This window comes from Cavia porcellus, unplaced genomic scaffold, assembly GCF_034190915.1.
Source record: "Cavia porcellus strain 051 isolate PalLab524CR breed Dunkin Hartley unplaced genomic scaffold, mCavPor4.1 scaffold_4, whole genome shotgun sequence".
In the NCBI taxonomy this organism is placed as follows: domain Eukaryota; kingdom Metazoa; phylum Chordata; class Mammalia; order Rodentia; family Caviidae; genus Cavia; species Cavia porcellus.
In genome coordinates this window covers 46,682,991-46,704,413 of record NW_026947487.1, presented here as the reverse complement: position 1 = coordinate 46,704,413, position 21,423 = coordinate 46,682,991, and the positions used below count along the sequence as shown (strand labels likewise).

At 37.6% G+C, this 21,423-nt stretch overlaps 1 protein-coding gene across 1 annotated transcript in view; it reads right to left on the bottom strand.

The window, feature by feature from the left end:
- The window catches only part of Itgbl1 (integrin subunit beta like 1), a 206,497-nt gene that overhangs the window by 63,443 nt on the left and 121,631 nt on the right, over window positions 1–21,423 (bottom strand). The window contains exon 7 of the mRNA XM_003477591.5: window positions 19,629–19,775. Coding sequence (XP_003477639.1) covers window positions 19,629–19,775 — 147 coding nt within the window. The remainder of the gene's footprint in view (window positions 1–19,628; window positions 19,776–21,423) is intronic.

Genomic DNA, 21,423 nt, shown 5'->3' with positions numbered 1-21,423 from the left:
TTTTATTCCACCTTACGTTGCTTTTGGTTCAACCCATGGCCAGCCCTAAATAAATCTGTATCCTGAGACCTCTTGACCCCTTCCATGGACAATTACTTCACTTCCTTTGGTGTTACAGACTCTTTTATAAGCTTTCAGGTGCACACTTCAAGACTCCAAGTAGGGAAAATAGAAGAATTGTAGTTATTGGAGCACAGAATATAAATGTTTATCTAGAGAGTAGTTGTTAGCAGGGAGTCATGATACAGGAACTAATAGTGTTTACTTTTAATAAGGAAATGGCTTTTGTAGGAAAATAAGAAAAATCCAGCAGACACATCTTATTCCAAATGAGATCATTTAAGAAATCTGTGCTAAATAAAACACACGCATGTGAAATTTACCTGTGGGAACAGGGGCTGGGGGAAACTAAATCCTCACAGCCCCAAATTGTTTCTCCTTCTGCAAAGCAAGCTGTCTAGGGACACTGGGACTTCAGTCACCTTGTACAAATCGCTATTCTGAATGAATACAGGGTAATGTGTATACTGCTACTTTAAATAGATGAGGGAGGGGACATTTTTAGCCAGTCTAATGAAATGTTTACAAAATACATTCTTTTAGTTTTTTTTTTTTTTTTTACATAATAGAACATTAAAAAGGAGATTTAAAATGTGTCTTTCCAAATTTAATTGCTTTGCAATATTTTATAATCAGATCATTCACTGCAGTACTAGGATGATCTCACCCAATTTGAAAGGAAACACTTGTATGCTAATTGCCCATTTTTAAATCATGCATCTCCTTTTAAATACATGTGGGTACAGATTAAGTGCATTGTAAGTGATTTCTTTACATCTTTGAAACTGCAGAGACTCAGAGGTGAACCCCTCAGATAAAGTTAACCAGAGTCCTAGATTTTAAAATTCTGTCTAGACTTGACTTTAGGAGTCTTTAGGGGCCATATGTGAAGGAGTGACTACGTTGTGCTTTATACTAGCAACAGTGTGATGTTTGCCTGCTTGGAAGGAGAAGAAAGATGACTGTGCATTAGATACTTGGATATGAATCAGAGACTAACTTTAGCATCAGAAAATCTGAGAGTTAGTTGAGGCTGTTGGCACGTACACCTGCGATCCCAGCACATTGAGGCAGAGGCAGGAGGATGTATCGCCAGTTCAAGGCCAGCATGGGCAACTCGGCAACTCAGCAAGACCCCTGTCATAAAATGTAAAAACTAAAAATCAACAATCAAAAGTCTGGGAAGGTAGCTCCACAAGAAGGTCCTGAGAAAAGGAAAGAAGGAAGAAATGAAGGAAGGAAGGAAGAAAGGACAGTTCTTTATTTATTTTTTTTTATTTTATTAGTGCATTTTACAGTACATGAAGTTTACATTCAGCTTAGAGAGCAGACACCTTGGCTCTTCTCTAACCCACTCCCCTCCCCTTCCCTGCCTCCCTCCATTTCTATATCCTCTCATTTTCAATATTGGTATCATTATTATTTTTAGCTCATGAGTTTTGATTTCAACTCATAAATGTTTTTAACTTTTCCAGGAAACAGAAGATCACTATCATCTTAGAATGATTTAAGAGATAATTTCTGAAAATTCTTAACAAGTTGCTGATTATATACTCAGTATTACCTCACTTTGTCACAGGATCAAACTAAGTTAATAAACAACAGATTGTATTATTATAGTTCTTTTATATTTTCTTTGAAATTTGTGATGAATTATTTTAATAGGAAAGATTAAAACATAATTTAAATGGTGAACTATATCCACTCTAGTAATGTTAACAAGTATCAGAGGTGCAAAAGATTATATGTCATTAATGCATTAAAGGTTTACGTGTCATTAATGTATTAAAGGTCTGCAAATGTAAATACAATCTGTTCTCCATTAGAGTAAAGATGCATAAATATTAAAAAACCCATTAGGCATTAGGTCACCACACACACACACACACACGCACACACACACACAGACACACAAACCTCATTCAAGATTCAATTTTCTTTTTCTCTTCCAATCACTACTAGAGAACTAAAAACTAAGTCCATGGACTAAGCCCTGTGTCACTCATAGACTGCTGCACAAGAGCCCATGGTTTAAACCAACTGTTAGATTACATTATGCAATCATTTATCTAAGAGGAAATGCAGGAATCATCTATACACTCATGTGGTCATTTATTTAATACTCACTGCTCTTTACTCTGAGCCAAGCAATTGCTAGACTCTAAATTGTAAAGATACAAAGAAAAACATCATTACTCAGAAGCTCACAGTAAAACAGACTGCTACAGCTTATGTCTAGATGCCCCCTCAAAGCCTCCTGCACTTATATATAGACCTTCTGTGAGTGAGCCATGGGTGTCTGCTACTAAAGTAGTCATCAATTTTTTTTTTTTTTTAACCATAGTCGGGGTGTTGGTGACTGATTTACTGAAGAGGCAAGATTCACTTTGGGTTCAGGAAGCACCACCAATAGGCTTGTAGTCTGGATGGACTAACAAAAGGAAGGAAGGAAAGCTCACTGCCTCTTGGCTGTCATGCTATGGACTGTTTCTCCTATGCTATGCCCCTCTACTATGCTGCTCAGCTTTGGAGTCAGCTGACTACAGACTGAAATCTATACAAACTATCAGCTAAAATAAACTTTCTCCTTTAACTTGTGGGTGTCAGGTATTCTTCCTAGTAATGAGAAAGTAACTAAGACAGGGACCAACATAAACAAATAACTAGCAAAGCAGTGTGAGTGAAAAGGTAAATTTTGCACCGATGTAGGTGTAGCATGGAAGAGAATGAGATTATGCGAGGGTTGATGTCCACTTGCATACTGAGTGTCAGTGGGTTTTTCAAGCAGAGGGAAGGTACTCAGAAATCTGGACTGGAAGAATATTAATGGAAATGGAAATGGATGAATTGATTTACACAGATGGATCTGATATAAATTGTTATTATCTGTCTGAGAGGGTTATGATACCATTGTACAGGGGCTGTTGAGAACAGTAAATGAGATTTATCAAGCACTTACCACAGTGCCTAGCACTGAATAATAACTCATGAAATGTGAACTATTACTCATCAAATTGTCAATCTAATATTGGAAACATCTTATAAGAACAAAACTTTAATCATGTAGACAGGTGTTTACCCATGGGGAAAGATTAATAGAACAGACTGTGCAGGCAAAGGAAACACAAGAAACGTAACTGCCTGCTTATTTACCTGTCACTATAATAAATGTATTAAAATATTCTCCTCATTTGTTTTGCTCTATCCTATCACTTTGCTCCTACTCAGCTTCACCCACTGACTTGGGGGTACACATATTCCCATGTCTGTGCCGTCTGCCTTATTTGCTTGTCTGATCCAGGCTTTGAGGGTAACCACCAAAATTTTCTACTTCCTTATCTCCATTGTTTCTTCAAACTGTAATTTGTCATTGCCAACACTTTTGTTCTCCTGTGACTAAGATAAAGGTATGCCTTTTCCTGAAAGGAGACCTAGAGAGCAATTTTTAAATCTCCTTTCTTTTTGTATTTTCTCCTTCTCAATGCATTAAGACTAGAAATCTGCTTCCAAAGCTTGTGAGGAGATAGACGAGAGCATTTTATAAAGTGGTGTAAAGACACCAAAGTGTGCAAACTGTTTTTCAGTGGAGTATGCCAAGCTCCTTTCGGGTTTAGCATCAATCTGGAGGAGGCTAACTTCCTTATCACTTTTTAAGTGAGGGGAAAATGGTCAGGAGAGCTCCAATCCTGAATTTCTATAATGAAAACAATTGAGCTTTTTATAAACTGTGAAACTAAGGCTCAGGGTCATGCTTTCATTTTGCTGGATGTCTGTAAGGAGTACAGGTGAGAAGAAAAACACTGTATGGCAGAGAAAAACAGAAACACTGAAGCCCCAGGCTACAGATTCCCAGATTTAAAAAAAAAAAGTTGTAGATGGTGATACTGTGGCAAATCTAACTCCACACATGCTCAGGAATTGGACGGATGCCTGGGTCAGAGACCCGCCTGTGAGAAGCTGGATACCTCCTGATGCACCTCTGATGCCAGATCAAAGATGCTTCTGGTAGGAGCATCACCAAACATGAATGAAGACCAGCTTCACCTTGTGCAGTTTTAGGTAGGAAAGGCTGAGCCACCACAACTACTTTCATTTGCAAATTCTTGGCTTATTTTGTTGGGAAGCCAAAAACAGGATCAAGTTTGAGAAACTCGCTGTTTGCTACTTTAGGTACAGGATTCTTCAGTATCAATCATTAAAGACACAAAGGTCCATTTACCTTGGGGTTAATAGTGATTAATCTTCACATTTCTTTACTAATGAAGGTCCCTTCCACAGGGACCCTGGCAATAGATGACATGTGTTTTCAGAACAGTTCAAAAATAAGAAAGTTTTACTGAGCTGATCATAAGAACTGTTTTCTTCTGTTCCAACCTCCATTCTGCCTCTTCCCTTCTTCATCAAGGGCACTGAAATGGCTCCAGGTACTCTGGAACCAAGGGGGAGCTGAGTTGAGGATACTTTTACTTTGAGATTAGTGATATTTAGTCACTTTCATAGCTTTTCAGGGTATAGGAATGGCCCATACCCTTTGGGGTCAGGACAGTGAAAAACTAGAGATCAAGTGATGAAGTTGTATGCATCCTATATATACCAGCACATATTTGATAAGCTGAGAAGTAATATTGAAGTACACAGAGACATTGACAAAAGTTGTGTAAAATTATGATTACCTCACATTCTGGATCTTGTAATGTTTATACTGTTTGCCTGCTTTAAAGATGCTGATTGCTTTTTCATCCTAAATCAGTATTTACCTCAAAACTAACTTTGTACTTGCAGATTTGAATTATTTTTATTAAAAGTACTCTCAAAATTTGAGCTGTATCAACATGTAAATTTGCTTATCTACCATAAAGATGTGCACTCAGGTGTGTGCAATGTAGAATTACTTTGGAGAGACATGAACAAAAATTCAGACAGTAATATTGACATGTTGTAATTGGTTCACGGATCATTTAAATGGAATGATGGAATAAATGACAGAATAATGATGCATATTATGTTAAGTTAAAATACTTTAATATGAAACCATTATGAACAAAGTATCAAGACATACTACAATGCAACACAAATTGTTATATCTCCATAAGTATAAAAAGCAAAATACAAAGTTGTGTTCAAGACTATTTCCATTATTTTAAAATAATAATCAAGAAGATAATTATTTCTCTGCTAATCTCTCTTACATATATACTTATAGTTAAGATGCTAGCAGTAAAATAAAAGAATGGTTTTCACCTTATTTCAGATTGTCTGTAAAATAATATTTAAAAGTACACAAGCATAATTCACTCAGGAACAGATTTTCTTGCGTATTTACACTGATTATGCCAAAAACTAATTCAAAGATCATTGAATTAGTTTCTTACTGATGCATTAACATTTTACTATGGTCTTAGTGACTAAAAATAATCCATTATTATCTCACAGCTCTCTAGATCAGAAGTCTAAATAGGCTTCCTAGGGTTAACATCAGGACTGTGATCCTTCTGAGTCTCTAGGGCTCAAGCTCTTTTTTTTGCTTCTCAAGTTCTAGAGATCTCTGCCCTTCTCTGCTCTGGGCTTCCTCTTTCATCTGCAGAACAATAGCAGGTGGAGGTCCTTCCCTTTCAGAGTCAGATTCAGATACTTTTGTTCCTTTTCCATGAATAAGGTCCTTATTATTACGTGGGGCACACCCAATAACCCAGTGTGAATTATCATTATTCCTCTTTGAAATATATACACAGGTTCTAGGGATGAAAATGGGAATTGTATTTAGAGAGCTATTATTCTGCTCATACCACATTAGTGAAATTTTGCCCTGGGCTGTTGCATTTGGATATAAATTCACAAAGAAAAGACTGTATATTATTCTTCCTATATCAAGAAGTCTTTATATATAGTCAACCATTAATACTAATTTATGTAGCATTTGTCTGCTAAGATGAGCCTTCTGAAGTCTTACAATATCACATCTCACCAACCATATTTGGCCAATGGTAGGACAAGTTTATACTCTATTATCCCTCTGTCTGGGCATTTATTGGTTCAAATTTGTTCATTTGGTCCAAGATGAGTCAATCAGAATTTTCTATGAAAAATTTTTTCTTCCTTGGAAAATACTCTTACTTTCTTTGATCAGCACAATGAAAATCCAACCTTAAAGCATGTTAAATTCCAAGTTTCCCCTGCAGAAATATCCATCTTCAGCAGGAAAGATTAAAATTAAATTGTTGGATGACTTCTGGGAGAACATGGTGGATAGATAACAGCAGCTATGGAGGCTCTCTGAGTTAGCCAGCTTAGAATCCAAGAATGGTGTGGTCTGAGGAATCCTAAGCAAGTGGAGATTACCCTGCTGACCCAGGAATGAACTAAGCTGAGAGAACCAACTGGAAATGCAATCCCAGTGCTATAACCAGAATAGATAAAATCTCAGCACTGAAGCTGGAACCCACGCCTCTGGAAACTGCGATTTGAATTTCCTGCTGCCGCTGCCGCATCTGAATCAGCACAACGGGGACAGAGATGTGAAACCTCTGAGAGCTGGAATTGGCAAACGGAGTTGAGAGCGGGACTGGTGGGGAGACCTGCATTGACCTGCGGTGAGTGAGAGCAACAGGGACCCTTCCTCCAACATAGGACATTCTGGGACCAGGCAGACTACCCGGAACAGGATGCTGCAGTGACTTTAGTTGCATGCATATTCCCCTCTCAAGCGGGATTGGTGGGGAGTGCTTGGCCTGGGTGACGCCGCAGACTAAGACTCAGTAGGCTAGCCCAAACCAGGTCCCAGCGCCTGGCAGAGCACCCTAGCAGTGAAGCCTTCAGTAGGTTGACTAACCTGGAAGGGCAGGACCAGCAGAGGCTGCCCAGGTCTGTGTCTCCCTGTCTGCAGTAGGCAGGAACACCTAGCCAATGCAATTCAAATAAACTGTAACTGACAAAGAAAGAAACTGGGCCTTCTATGTACATTTGTATGGAAGGAACAAAAAGTATGGGAAGAGGAAGCAACAAGAAAGCATCCTCAGCCCCCAATCCTGAGAACACTGATCCAGGAAAGGTAAATGCAAAGGAGAATGAGGACAGAAAACATGCAATATCAGACACGGCACCAATAGACATAAAGCGATATCTCCAGAGCCTCATAGATGAGTTCAAAAGTGAAGTATTTAATGACCTAAAGCAAGATATAAGTAGAATAGTTAGAGAAATGCTAAGCACCGCCCAAGAAAAAACAGATGATGGAATGGAAAAACAGAAAAAAAGGGGAGAATTGTTTGATGGAGAAAATAGAGAAAACATAGAATACATGAAGCAGGTTCAAAGATTACCAGGAAACTAAATCTCTATGGAAAGCTGGCATAACAGCTTGAAAGAAACTAAGGATAGATTATCTGAACTGGAGGACAGATTTGTAATGTGGGAGCATGAAATGAAAAACTTCTTAAAAATAACAAGAAAACAAACAGCAATAATACAAAGGCTAGAAGATGATAAGAGGATCTATAACTTAAGAATTAAGAATGTAAAAGAAGTAGGGACACAAACAAATGAACTACAAAGGCTATTCACAGAAATAATCCAGGAGAATTTCCCTAATTTAGCAAAAGGTAAAGATACTCAGATGTATGAGGCATACAGGACCCCAGCCACCTACAACCCAAACAGAACAACACACAGGCATATAATAATCAAAATTTCAGAAATCCAATATAAGAACAGAATATTAAAAGCCATCAGAGACAAGAAACAGATCACTTACAAGGGAACATCCATTAGAATTACAGCAGACTTCTCGGCACAAACCATCAAATCATGAAGAGAGTGGGGGGAAATAATTCAAGCTTTGAAAGATAATAACCTCCAGCCAAGATTGATATATCCTGCACAACTGTCCCTAGAAACTGATGGAAAAACAAGGTGCTTCCAGGATAAAGAGGAACTAGGGGAATTTGTAACCACCAATTCAACTCTACAGAGAATACTGCAGGACATTCTAAAAAAAGAAAAATACCAAGATTCCAGAAACAGTGGCAGAGAGGCCACAATGAATGGAGCAGAAAGCAAAATGAAGAAGACAAACTGACAACTAATGACAGAAAAAGAGCTCAACAGAAAAGAGGCAGAGAAGGTTGGATGGTAGGAACAGCTATTTTGGAGAAAACAAGACATCATAATAGCTAGTGCTGATTTAATATCATTTTGTTTTGAAGTCCCATTAAGCTTTTGTTCTTCTGTCTCCATAGGTCTTAACATGTTGCATCTTTTTGGATTTTATTATATGTGATAATATAAACCAAAACTTTTATAGACAAGGAGATTATACAGAAATCATTGTTCATTTTCTGTTAGTTAGTTCTAAATACCCTGTAATACTGTCATTCTCTTGAATGGTTTTACATTGTCTTGATATGTTTGATGCTACAATATACAAAGTTATACTCAAAGATTTCAAGGAAAGAAACACTATGGTAACTGCTTTCATGTTGGGATATCTGGTGGTAAAACACTATTTTGTTTAAGTGGTTATGTTTTGACCTGTGCTGTTTTGTTGTTATGTTCTCTTCTATCTCAATCTCCTGTTTTATTATTTACTTTTCTATTTTTATCTTTTTAATTAAGGGAAAAGTTAAAAAATAGCAGGATGTATTATAGTAACCCACTTAGATTTACTATTAACTTGATTTGAAACCCTGTATTGCTCTTACCATCTTGTTTTGGCTGATTTTCCTCTATTCTGTTTTGCTTGATACTACCAAGTTCAAGAGTATAGGCAACAACTGTGAAGACAATAAGATTCCTTATGATACCCATTCTGGTTTGACTATTATCTTCTTTTGAAGTCCTGTAATGTCTCCAATGTTTTAGTTCTATTGGTTTTGTTCTTTACTGTTTTGTTCAATTTTATTATAACCAATGACATAGGCAATTGTTTTTAAGATAGCAAGAGGCATTGTGGTAACCAACGTTGATCACCTTGTAATTTGTTTTTACAGTATGTATTATGTCCATCCTTTTGATTTGACCGACTCTGTTTTGTTATGTCACATTTGGTTTTATTGTCTTCAAAAATAAGTAATAAGAACTGTGGGAGTAATAAAACCCAAAATGTGTAATTGTCATTGTACAAAAGAGAGGAAAAGAAAGTGCTCTAAAGGATATAACTACATGCATATTTAAGTGTATAAGATACATAACCATATTTCTGAAGTTTGTTGGATCACTGAACAGAACTGTTTGCAGTTTCACTGTCTGAATGTCCACTTTGTATACTTTGGTTTTGTAACTTAACTATTTCTAAAGATGACAATATGTAACCTATTAACTAGTGATTTCCTGCTGCTTATTTTTTCTGAAATTCTGTATAACTTGTACCCTTTTCTGTTTTTTCCTTTTCTCCTTAAATAAAATTTAAAAAAATTAAATTGTTGACAGAAACATTAAGGCATGTATGACCCCTGTAGATTGTATGTGTACACAGGCATATGTGCGTATGTGTATTTATGTGAGTGTAAGAGAGTGTGTGTGTGTGTGTGTGTGTGTGTGTGTGTGCATGATAGAAAGATAGAATAGCAGAAAGACATGTGAAGGTGTTAGAATTCCTTTACTATTCGCCACCAAAGTCATTCTGACTGCTATCCTTCTTGTTTTGTGGGCATACAAATTATTTGAATGTCTGTGGTTTGTATTGAGATTCTGCCATTTCTATCTGTTATGCTTGTGTCTAGATGTTCCCCTAACCCCTCATGTGGTAATAAATGAGGCTTTTCAGAAGTGTCTGGATCTGCAGTGTGTGATGGTGGGATCAAGATGCATAATTACTAAATTGGTCCATTGATTGTTCTGGCATAGTTCTGGGTGTGAGACACAATATAAAGTGACAGAAACAAGTTTCTATTGCTCTTTGTCCACTGTGGTTTGTCCTGTGCTGCTTGCTGTCTTCTGTGTGCTCTACTTTGCCATGGACAGTTTCTGCTCTGCAGTGAGCCTCTGCCATGCTACCCTGCCTTGGCTGCAAGGCAGACTATCAACTACACACTGTGAGATAAGTAATATTTTCCTCCTTTAAACTTTAGGTGTTAGGTATTTTGTCTCAGGAACAAGAAAGTAACTAAGACACCATTCAAAAGACTTTTAACTAAAATAATTTCTGGATAATTTTATTATGTTATATTCTCAACATTGTAATCAATGACAAAAGAATTTAAAAACATGACCAAGAAAGCCAGAGTTTCTTAGGTCATAGGAACCAAAGAACAGCTCTTGAAGTCATCTAAAACTGGGCTTGTTGTTACGTGTAATCTCATACTAGTGGAGTCTCAGCTTTTGATTATCAAGAATCTTGGATCCATAATAAACATTAACATTGGCCTCTTGAACTCTTCCCAAGTCTACAGCCTATAATAAACAAACAATACCAAATATTCCCACGGAACACTATTTCTTCAGTTTATACCATCAAAACAAACTGTTGAATTTAATCAGAAGCTTTAAGCAGATACAGGTAAAATAATAGCTATCAAAATTATTACACTGAAGTTAGTATTAGGGAGATCCTTATCTTATGTAGTCAGTGCAATTAGTACATGGATATATGATGAACAAATAATTATAAGCCCTAGAGGCAAGTCCTTGGTCAATCTCAGTGACAAAGTGCTATTGTTGGTTTGTACTAGTTGCCAATTCCCCAGGCAAAAGTCATTACCCTCCTCTCTCTCCTCTTCCTCCTTCTCTTTTCCCTCCTCCTCCTCCTTCTCCTGTTCCTCTTGGTTCTTCTCAGAAGCCCAGGAGTCTAATCTCCACATATATATGTGGATATATATATAAAGTTATATATATATATTTTTAAAGTTATTCCTAATTCAATTTTGATCCTTATTTAATCCATTTGTGCTGCTATTAAAAATACCATACATACACCGGGTAGCTCATACAAAAACAACAATTTATTTCTCAGTTTTGGAGTTGAGACATCTTAGATTAAGGCACTGGCAGAAGAAAGTCTGTCTCCTTACTTTGGATACCTTCTTTTGGTGTCTTTATAGGGTAGAAGGATCAAACTAGCTCTGTGGAACCTCTGAGGAACCTCTTTTACAAAGGCACTCATTTAGGGGGACTTCACCTCATGACTTAATCTCCTTCCAGAGCTGCCCATCTCTTTCTACCATCTAATTGGGAACTATGTTTCAATTATGAAAAGCAGAGGGGAGGCCATGCAGACCACATGGGTGCATATCACTCAGTGAAGAAACCAGCTCAGGGTAAATGAGGAATCCATTTCTTGTGCAATTGCATGGGGTGGAGCCAGGCCTGATTCCCATTAAAAGGTACACTCGGTGGTTGCTGTTTGCCAAACAGCTTACACCCACTTAAGAGTCTCAGTAAGTCTTTTTATTTGGAAAAAGTGTCCTTGCAAATGTAATTAGTTAAGGACTGGGCAATGACTCACCCCAAATTTAGGGGCCCTATACCCAATGACTGGTGTTTTTGTAAGAGAAAAGAGAGGGAGATTTTGGGCAAAGAAAAAGGCAAGAAATGTAGAGATAGAGACTGGCATTAAGTTGCCACCAGCTACAAAACACCGGGAGCCACCAGGAGGAGATGAGATTGGATCCTTCACCAGATGCTGTAAAGGAAACATGGCCCTTCTGACACCTTCATCTCAGACTAATAGTCACTGGAACCCTGAGAGAGTTGTTGTTGGTTGGGGGTTGGGACAGTCAGCAGCTGAAGGGTAAAGGGCGCTTTGGACTCAGGCTCTGCCAAAAGATCCTGAGCACAGAAGGTGTTTCTGGGAGGGCATCTGGGGACAGGCACGGCTTTCCCAGCATCTGCCTGAGTAGCCTGCGGACAGTGGGCAGCCAGCGAGCTGCTAATCTCGTGATCCATGTTTCATTCAGTGATGAAATGGTTAAACACATTCCTCCATATTATTCTTCAGTCCTAAATTTTTAGGACTGAAGTGAAAATCCAAAATGTATATATGAGACAGCCTCTCTTCTGGCCTCTTTATAATCTGTTCAGCCCAATGCTCACTCACACCAATCAAAAGCCATTGTTGGGCATGCTGTCCATGTTGGAATGCATCAAAGACTGCATGGTTCAAGGGCTCCACTGCCCCAACCAGGTCTGCTCCCCTGCTTCCTTTCTTCCCTATGTAACAGAGCATCAGAAGAGCACATCATATGACAGGAAGTCTTGTATAACTCTGAGCACTTCCCGAAGCCCTGTTTGCTCAGGGGGAAGTAGGGCAAACACAAAAGTGTCCATTCCATTCCTTGGTGTAGGACCGAGCCCCTGTGCAGCTGTGCAGAGCAGTGATTCTTATTGGGACTGCACAGCAAAAGTGCAAGGGAGTTTTGAGATCCCTGACACCCAGGCCACATAGTGCACCAATTAAATTAGGAGAGGACTTGAATGGGGTATTGTAGAAACACTTCTGCAGGTTGAAGCATCCTTGTCACCTCTATGAATTCTTTAAGGGAGACATTCTTTGGTTTTCTAAGTCTTTGCCTCACCTAGATCTCTCCAGGACATCTTGATCACTTGGTCTGAAATTTATACAAACTATTTTCTTCCATTCCTCTGACCATCTTCCCTCTGTTCTCATTGGCCCCCTAGTAAGTGTCCAATGTGATCTCAGACATCTACTGACCACCACGCCTGGGGAGCCCCAAGATGCACTATGACCACTCTCCCACCCATTATCTTGGTTTCTGTCAGTTTTTTTTTTTTTTCTTTCTGGCTCAATTTCTCTTCACAAACTCACTCAAAGCTCTATGACATCAGGGGTCTCTTTTACCAGTCTACTCTCAACACCTAGGGTGGCTCTGGGCACAGCATGGGACACAAGTAATTATCTGATGACTGAATGCAGAGAAGGTGAAAATTGATCCTGTTTTCTCTACTAAATTCTAAAACCTGGAGGACACTGTTACAGCATCTACTTAAACTTCCTTAGTCCTTCACAATTGTATGTTAAGGTTATGAAGATATTTCACACATCTTTTCAACAAGAACATCTTTACTTTTTAATGAACATTTATAATACATAATGCCAACACTCACTTTGGAACATTGGTACCTATGGGAAACATACCTTGATCATTTGTGATTCCTATCTTAACTGTCCCTCACAGCACCATTTTAGAGGACACAGCAGTTACGATAGAACCATTTTAAGATAACAAAACTAAAACTCCCCAAAAGTTAAAAACCACACACAGGAACAGAATTTCCTCCAGGCCCACACAAACAGCATCTGGTGTGACAACATCTGTTTGAGGAGGTCATAATGCTTGACAGCCAGTGGCCGTCACTGTCATCCCTGCCCCCTCCACGCCACCTTTGCCATTAGATCGTGGCTCACTGGAAAAGGCTGCAGAGACAGAGAGGAGGTGTCACAGTGGCAGCATGACAGAGTCTCTCTAACCCAAGAGAACCTGATGACAGAGTCTCTAGGGACCTGCAGAGAGGTGAGGAGTGGGGATGACACTTGTGCAGGGGCCAGTAGGCCCCCGCTCTGTCACACCCTGCTCAGACCTTTAACACCCCTGAAATCTGATTCATTTGTATTACCCTAATGTCTGCAAATATCTTTGTTTATGTAATAGAATTATCTAGAAAAATGTGTCTAGACTCAAATATGAATTATGTCATTTGGGTTGCACAGCTTCCTCTTATATAATTGCAATAAACAACACACAAGAGAATAAGCCCTGCAATTCTGTCTCATCAATGCAACCATAACTCAACAATAACAGCCAGCGTACCAGCCCTCCAGCAATCAGATGAGACGGAATTGGAGACCTTTCCAGGCACCGCAGACTGTATTCACTTGCATTTTCCATCTTTTTAAGGGCTTTCAGTTAAGTGTTCTGCAACACAGGGCCTTGAGAAGAAAACCTGGCAAAGCAGTTAACATCCTTGTAAAGCATTTTACACACGACCTCAAAATATTTGCTGTCTCATCCCCAGGACTATCCAGACCTTTAGGGCTCACAGTAGTACCCTGCCAGACCGTTTGATATTGTTTGTCGGCATCCACATGGCATGACTATTTGGAACAGCAAAGAGCCTAACATTACTTGGAAACGTAAATAGGAAGCCAAGGAATTCTGACTTTCCTTCTTCATCCAAATAACAGGCATCACATGAGTACTAAATATTTGTGGAGAATCAAAAGTCTTATCTTCTTAACCATTTTATTCCAAATGAAAGGATACCACAGCTACAGACTGTGTTACTCTGTACCTGAAGCAGAGACTGAAAAACCAATAAGTAAATCGCTTAGACTTTTGAGGACGTTTCAGCTCAAGGTGGATCTGTTTAACTATGCAAAATCAACTGCATGCTCACTATGACGGTGAGTCCAAAATGACAGGTGTGGAAGCCGTGAAGAGTAAATACACAGGCCAGAGGTCCAAATGAGTCAGAACAGAGTCGCATTCTGTATTGTAGAGAATTAAAGGGCAGAAAAACAAGGTTTATGAAGCTGGGTGCAAAGTTACTGAGAAGAGTTTCACTGCCATTGTAGCCTGTGGCTTGCTGGAATCCACACCTGGACAGAGGCAGGACACAGACAAAGTGAGCGTCTGCTCACTCCTCGACCACGGGCCCACTAGCGCATCTAGCTGCTGTGGATGCATGCACATGCCTAACATCTAGGCAACATAGAAATCTGATTATTAGAAACAGCTGTCATTTTAACATTTTGCTAATGGGAATAACAAGAAAAATAACTTTGGATGAATGCTATCAATAGACAGGCCACATGATTTCAGGTGCAGGAAGAAACAAGAAAAGTTCATGAGAAGATCTAAAGTACTGATCTGTCTCATGGAAACATTTGAATTGTGGTAACATTATTTGCACTGTATTTGGTGTTTTAGCAATGATTTAATTGATGGACCTTAAGCAAGGTCAACGTAGCCTTTCAACCTCCACTTCTATCTTGGCCAAGAAAAGTCTCTTTTGTTGCTTAATTGCTCTTTGGTCTTATTATTGGTTATGCCTTCCTAAGAGGGAAAAATGAACCAGTCTATGGTCAAAATTGGTATCATGACAATCTGAGACACTAGCCTGCCTCAGCCTTAAGAGGTGCAACTACAGATATGTACCACCATACCTGGTCCCATTTGCACAATTTTTTCAAAGATTTTGATCTATTTTTATTTATTTAGATCTCTGCCTTCCACATTAAAGATGGTAAGTGTTTGTGCATACATTCTGCTATAAGAATGCAAATTACAACTCTCAATAATATAAGCAAATAACACAGATTTCTAAGGTAAGAGAATTGATTAAATTATTTTGCTGCAACCATATAATGGTTTTACTATGCAGCTATGTAATAAAGCACTATACAACCACCATAATAACTTTGAAGAATTATATTGTAAAAGAAAATTTTATTTATTATGTATCATTAGCAAGCTACCATGATAAAAAATTCAAGTAAATTACCTAAAACAATAACTCTGGAGTCAGAAATCTTGTAATAAAAGTTTGTACTAAATCTTTATCTCTGGAACTCACATATTTGAAAGATACAAATTGTTCTAATTTTCACTTTATTTTTCTGTATAAAAGAATAATAATTATATTTCATCCTAATCATTGTACTTTTGATAAATTAAAAAGAAAATGCATGCCACATTCTTTGAATTTACTCATTGAATAAGTTCATATAACTGCTATTTTAAGAATAACATAAATATCTCATTTGTAAATATATAGAAGCTTATATTTATTTTGATTTAAATATTGGCACTAACAGTATACACATGTAGTTCTTAACCGGAAGTATTTATACACTTATCTCTTTAAGTACAATTTGTATTGTATTTATTTGCTCACTTGCTTGGATTTAACTATGCTCCCTAAATTTTATGTGTAGAAGAGAGTATTAGTAATGCAATCAGCTGCAATAACAAAAAAACACTCCCTTGAGTCTTTTAACACATGAAACAAGTCTCATTCTCACTCACGTCTGGAGGGGCTGACTGCTGACTTCCTTGTTCCAGACCCAGGATAAATCATACAGGGCTGTCTCCAGCACCATGAATCCTCAGGCCACAGGGACAGAGGCAACAGCAGCCTCTCCCCGCCTCCTGAAGCCCTGCTCGGGAGTCACACACATCACTTCTGCTCACATTTTGATCAACACCAAACTCATGCTTAGAAGAGACTCAGAAATAAGCAAAATGGATTTCTAAGTCAAGAAGTGTGTGAAACTAATGCATAGATTCCTGAACCATTATGAGTTTCTTCACAGAATGTTAATATGAGCGAAAAGGAGCCCCAATCCTACTCACAGGAGCAAAAATAAGGATGAATAACTTTACATTGACATTCAGTCTTAAAGGTAAAACAATAACATGAAGTAATATCTATAGGCAATAAGGAATAGAAACCAAGAAATTACATGATTAATACAGAATTCTGTATTACATAATTAATAGAGAATTAATACAATTTAAGTGGTCATGTAAATGCTTTTCTACCGGCAAGACATAACAATGCTACCTGTTAGCACCAGAAAAAGCAAATCTAATTAAATAAAAAAATACCTTCACCTGGTCCTCCTAAGGGGCATTAGAACATTCTCCTAGGAGATTTTTTTTTTTTTCCTTTGCCCCAGCTGGTAATCTGATGAGGCTGTTAGCCTTGAGAACGGATGGGCCTTGTAATTGCTTTCTGCACTCATGTAACCACAGCTGCAGTGCTCAAACACTGAGAAAATAATCTCTGAAAGTTTTCATATTAGATATTTGCTTTAGCACATCCAAAGTCAGTGAGTCAGAAGATGTAGCTCTACAAGAAAGCCCACGTCTCTGACCACTGGGCCAAGCCCTGGAACTCTTGGTTCTCTTTCTAAAAGAATCCTTTGTAAATGCTGGAGACCACTTCACGCATTAATCCCTACTTTTCTCTCTGTGGGAACTAGAGGGGCTTAGCAGTTATTTATAAAGTACTTCTAGGGGCTTCAGTAAACATAAGACTTTTCAAAATCATAGATCTATAAAGTACTCAATTTCCTTTTAGTAAAAAGTATTTTAAACCAGCTCCAGCATTTCCAAATGATAGCTAAATAGTGACCTTTGAGAAAGATAGGAAACCAGTGTTTGAAGAATTAATCGTCTTGTGTAAGAGTGATATATGTAAGTCCAAAATAAACTTTTTTTTTTTGCTTTTTCTACCTAGTAATTATTTAGAGAAGAATGAGAAAGCACTGGTACCTGTATAGATAGTAATTTTCTATGTTTAAGAGAGATTTCATATACTCTCATTTTCCCTTTCCATAATTTGTCATTTTGAACATCAAAACATACAAACATTTGTAAATTTTGTTTGATGTTGTTTTGCTTTGAAATAATAAACACATATTCTTATTTGCCTTTGTTCTATCACTTCAACTAGTGACATATGTACTGGAGATATTAACAATTTTACAGAACATGGGTCCCTTAAATTAATGTTTTAAGATATCAGACTTCCCTGTGCTTTATCACTTTAAGATAATAGCAACAATCACAGTACTTTAAGTTTTGTAGAGCAAATACATTGGGAAAAGGAGTATTCTAATTTGAGATAAAGTTATAGTCATATTCTTTCTGGCCCAAGGTTTTCAATTTAGAATTGTCCACTAAAGAATAAAGTTCTAACCTATTGATTTTTTTAAACAAAATAAAAATATTTTCACAATTTTATTTCTTTTTCTTTGTATCAGGGACTGAACTCATGACCTCAAGCTTGCCAGGCAGGCGCCTGTGACACTGAGCTATATCTCCAGCCCCAAAAGAAAAATATTGATCAGCTTCTCCATGAGCAGCATTATTTTACACCTGGCTGGGAAGAATAGATAACACTTTTTATAAATCTAAAATAGCAATGTCTTTTTTTAAAAGTATAGATTAAAGGACAGGTAATTAACCGGAGTAGGAGGCATCCTAATTGTTGGTATTTTAATATTCAAAACTCTGACAGCTTACTCAGACCATATTATTAATGGAGGTGAAACAAAGGTTCTTATCTGGATTATTGGTGAAAGATGTGGCTAAACAAGTACTTTTGAAAATAAAAAAATAAATAATCCTACCCATATCCTCCAGTCCTCTAAACCGTCTCTATGGAAAATACCTGTGGTACAACAAATCCTAGAGATTTGGGGAGTTTTCTATGTAAATAAAACTACAAATATTAAAAAGGAAGACAATGACAGGTAATGACAAAACATACTGAAATTGGAACAGTTACACATTTTCTTAGGGAATATAAATGTTTTAACCACTCCCAAAACAAACTTGCAATAGTCAAAAATTTAAACATGGAATTATCACATGACTCTGAAATTCCACTCATAGAAAATTGACAAAACATGCCCACTTTCATGTGAATGTCCACACCAGTGTTATTTACAATGACCCAAAAATAGAAACCAATCACATGTCTCTCAACTGATGAATGGGTGAACAATCATGGTATATCCATACTGTGGAATATTACTTAGACATAAACAGGAAGCTGGCTATGTGCCACAACATTGATAAGCCTTAAAAATGTTATACTCACTGAAAATTCCTAGACACAAAAAGACTACACATTTTATGATCCCATTTATAAGAAATATACAGAATGGTTAAGTATATAGACAGAATATTTATTAATTAATGCTTTCTAGACATTGTGGAAAAAAGAAAAGGGTGATTGCTATGGAATGCAGTTTCTTTTAGGGTGAGTAAGAATTCTACAATAAATGCATAGCTATAAATACACTTAAAACATTGAACTGTGTGACTTAAAAAGATAGCTCTTACGCTATGTGAATTATATCTTAGCTAAAAGGTACATTTTAAAAAAATAAAAATATAACAGAGAATTAAGTTCTTGAACTAACATTCAAGTAAAGAAGGAGCATCTTCTTTTTCCTTCCTTGAACAAAATTTGTAAAAACCTCAGTCAGATTTCCTCTGAATACACATTTTATATTAACTCCTCTATTCTCAAAAGACATGCATTTGTGTTCCTTATTTTGATAAATCAAAAAGAGCAGAAACTTTGCCCCTCTGGGTGAATGCTTCCTTCTCTTGGGAAATGCATACTGATGGGGCTTCTCAAACAACTGAGTTTATTTACAGCTATCCATATATGGGATGCTTTTTCAAGAGACAACAGTCTCCACCAAATAATGATATTGGGTTTCATAAATGTCAATGGGCAATTAGATGTTTTCATCCGGAAAGCTTTAAGCAAACAGCCTTTTCTTTTTAAATGTAATATTGGAACTGAACTGAAATTAAACAGACCTCAAAGCTAGAGTAGACAGAATAACTGTGTGTGTGAGAGAGAGGGAGAAAGGGAAGGAAAGAGAGAAAAACAGACGGACAGACAGACAGACAGACAGAGCGAATCTTTCCACATGTACTTTAGCTCTTTACCCATTCTGAAAGACTAATCTACCCTCATTCAGAGACTGCTGCTTTCTTTTGAGTGAGACACATGCAGATGACTAAATGCACTTGAATGCACTAAATCTCAAAGTCAGGAAGCAGGGAGTGACCCCAAGAAATCACACTCACCCCTTCCGGAGCAGGGCAGGGCTGAGCTGCCCTGGCACTTCTTGAAGCTTTCCTCAGCGGACAGTGGGCAGGAGCGAGGGTGTTCACACTTCTTTCCATACCAGCCCGCTTTACAGTCGCATCTCCCACAGTTACACTGCCCATGACCTTCACAGCAGAGTGAGAAAGAATAAAGCGTGCATGAAGACGGTGCCAGGATTAGTTTCCAGTGTTCATTCTAACAGTGAATATCAAAAATGTGTCTGGGTCTTAATGAACACAAAATAAAATGCTAAGCCAAAGGTACATTCTTTCCAGATTACTAAAACTATATTAACCATTCACAGGGAGCAGAAAACAAATACAGATAAGGTCAGTGGTTAAATTCGGTTATTAACATGAATCTGTCAAATTCCAGATAAATGTGATTGCATTGCTCTACTGGGAGTGAAGAGTATTTGATGGATCTGGCAATTAGTTTCATGAGGAGGAGAGCTATAGGAAATGCAAATAGTTTGTTTTTGAAGCAGGATTTTCTGTTACTTGTAATGAATAATTTAACTGATCTTTATTTATAGTCCCAGCAATAGAAAAATTGAGGGCCACAAACTGACAAAAAGTAATGATGTCTGGAATTTGGGAGATGGGATTTTTTTTAGTCTATCTTTATTGAGCTATAATTGGCATATAAAAATTATATATAATTAAGTCCTGCCCAACACGATGTTTTGAAATACACTTCCAAATAGTGAATGAAAACCACAATAAGGTAATTAACATATCTTTCACTCATACAACTACTTGTGGGTGTGCTTGTGTGAAATTCCTTAAGATCTACTCTCATAAATTTCAAATATTCAATACACTATGAAAATTTCAGCCCCCATGCTGCAATTAGGTCTCCAGAACGTGTACCTCTTATAACTTTGAACATTTTCAGGCATTAAGCAATATTTCCACACCCCACCCCTTAGCCCTTAGTAAACCCCCTTAGACTTTCTAAGATTTCAGTATTTTCAGATTCTACATGATACTCATAAGTGAGATTTTGCAGTACTTGGCATCACATTTCTGGTTTATTTCACATAACATGATGTTCCTTGAGTTCATCCATGTCTGGGAAATACCAAGACATGTTTTTGGAGGGTGGACAGTACTCCTTCGTGTATATTTACCAGGCCTTCTTTATGCATTCACCTGCCAACAGACACTTTGGTTGCGTCCATATTTTGAATACTGTGGAAAACCTTCTAAGGTGTGCAAATCTCTCTCCCTCAAATGCTAGACTGTATGGCAGGTCTATTTTAACTTTTGGAGCAACATTCATAAAGTTTCATAAATAGTTTAATCATTATACATTTACAACAATGCGTAAGGATTCCTTTTCAACACATCTTTGCCAACACTTACATTTTTTATATCATCTGTCCCAGTAGGTGTGAAGTTTCATTGTGGTTTTGATTTGGATTTAGCCTAAAAATAGTAACTGGTGTGGAGTTCTTAACACTTAGAAACCAACCTTGCATTCATAAAAGAGACCAGGAATGTCAGTGCATTTCCAACTCCCCATGATGAACATAATCATTTCTCTACCCATGTACTAATAAAAACCTTAAAGAATAAAACAAATATTGGCTTAAAAAAGAAATATAAGCAATAAAGAAGATATTAAATTGCTTGGCCCATGGATACAGAGCTGGTAAAAACCCATGATGCAAAGCGCTAGGCTGTATCAGAAGTCATCCTGTATCAGTCATCAAATAGTGACTCCAGCTACTGGTCCTGCTGGTTCCAGAGTGGGACCCGTCAAAGGGCA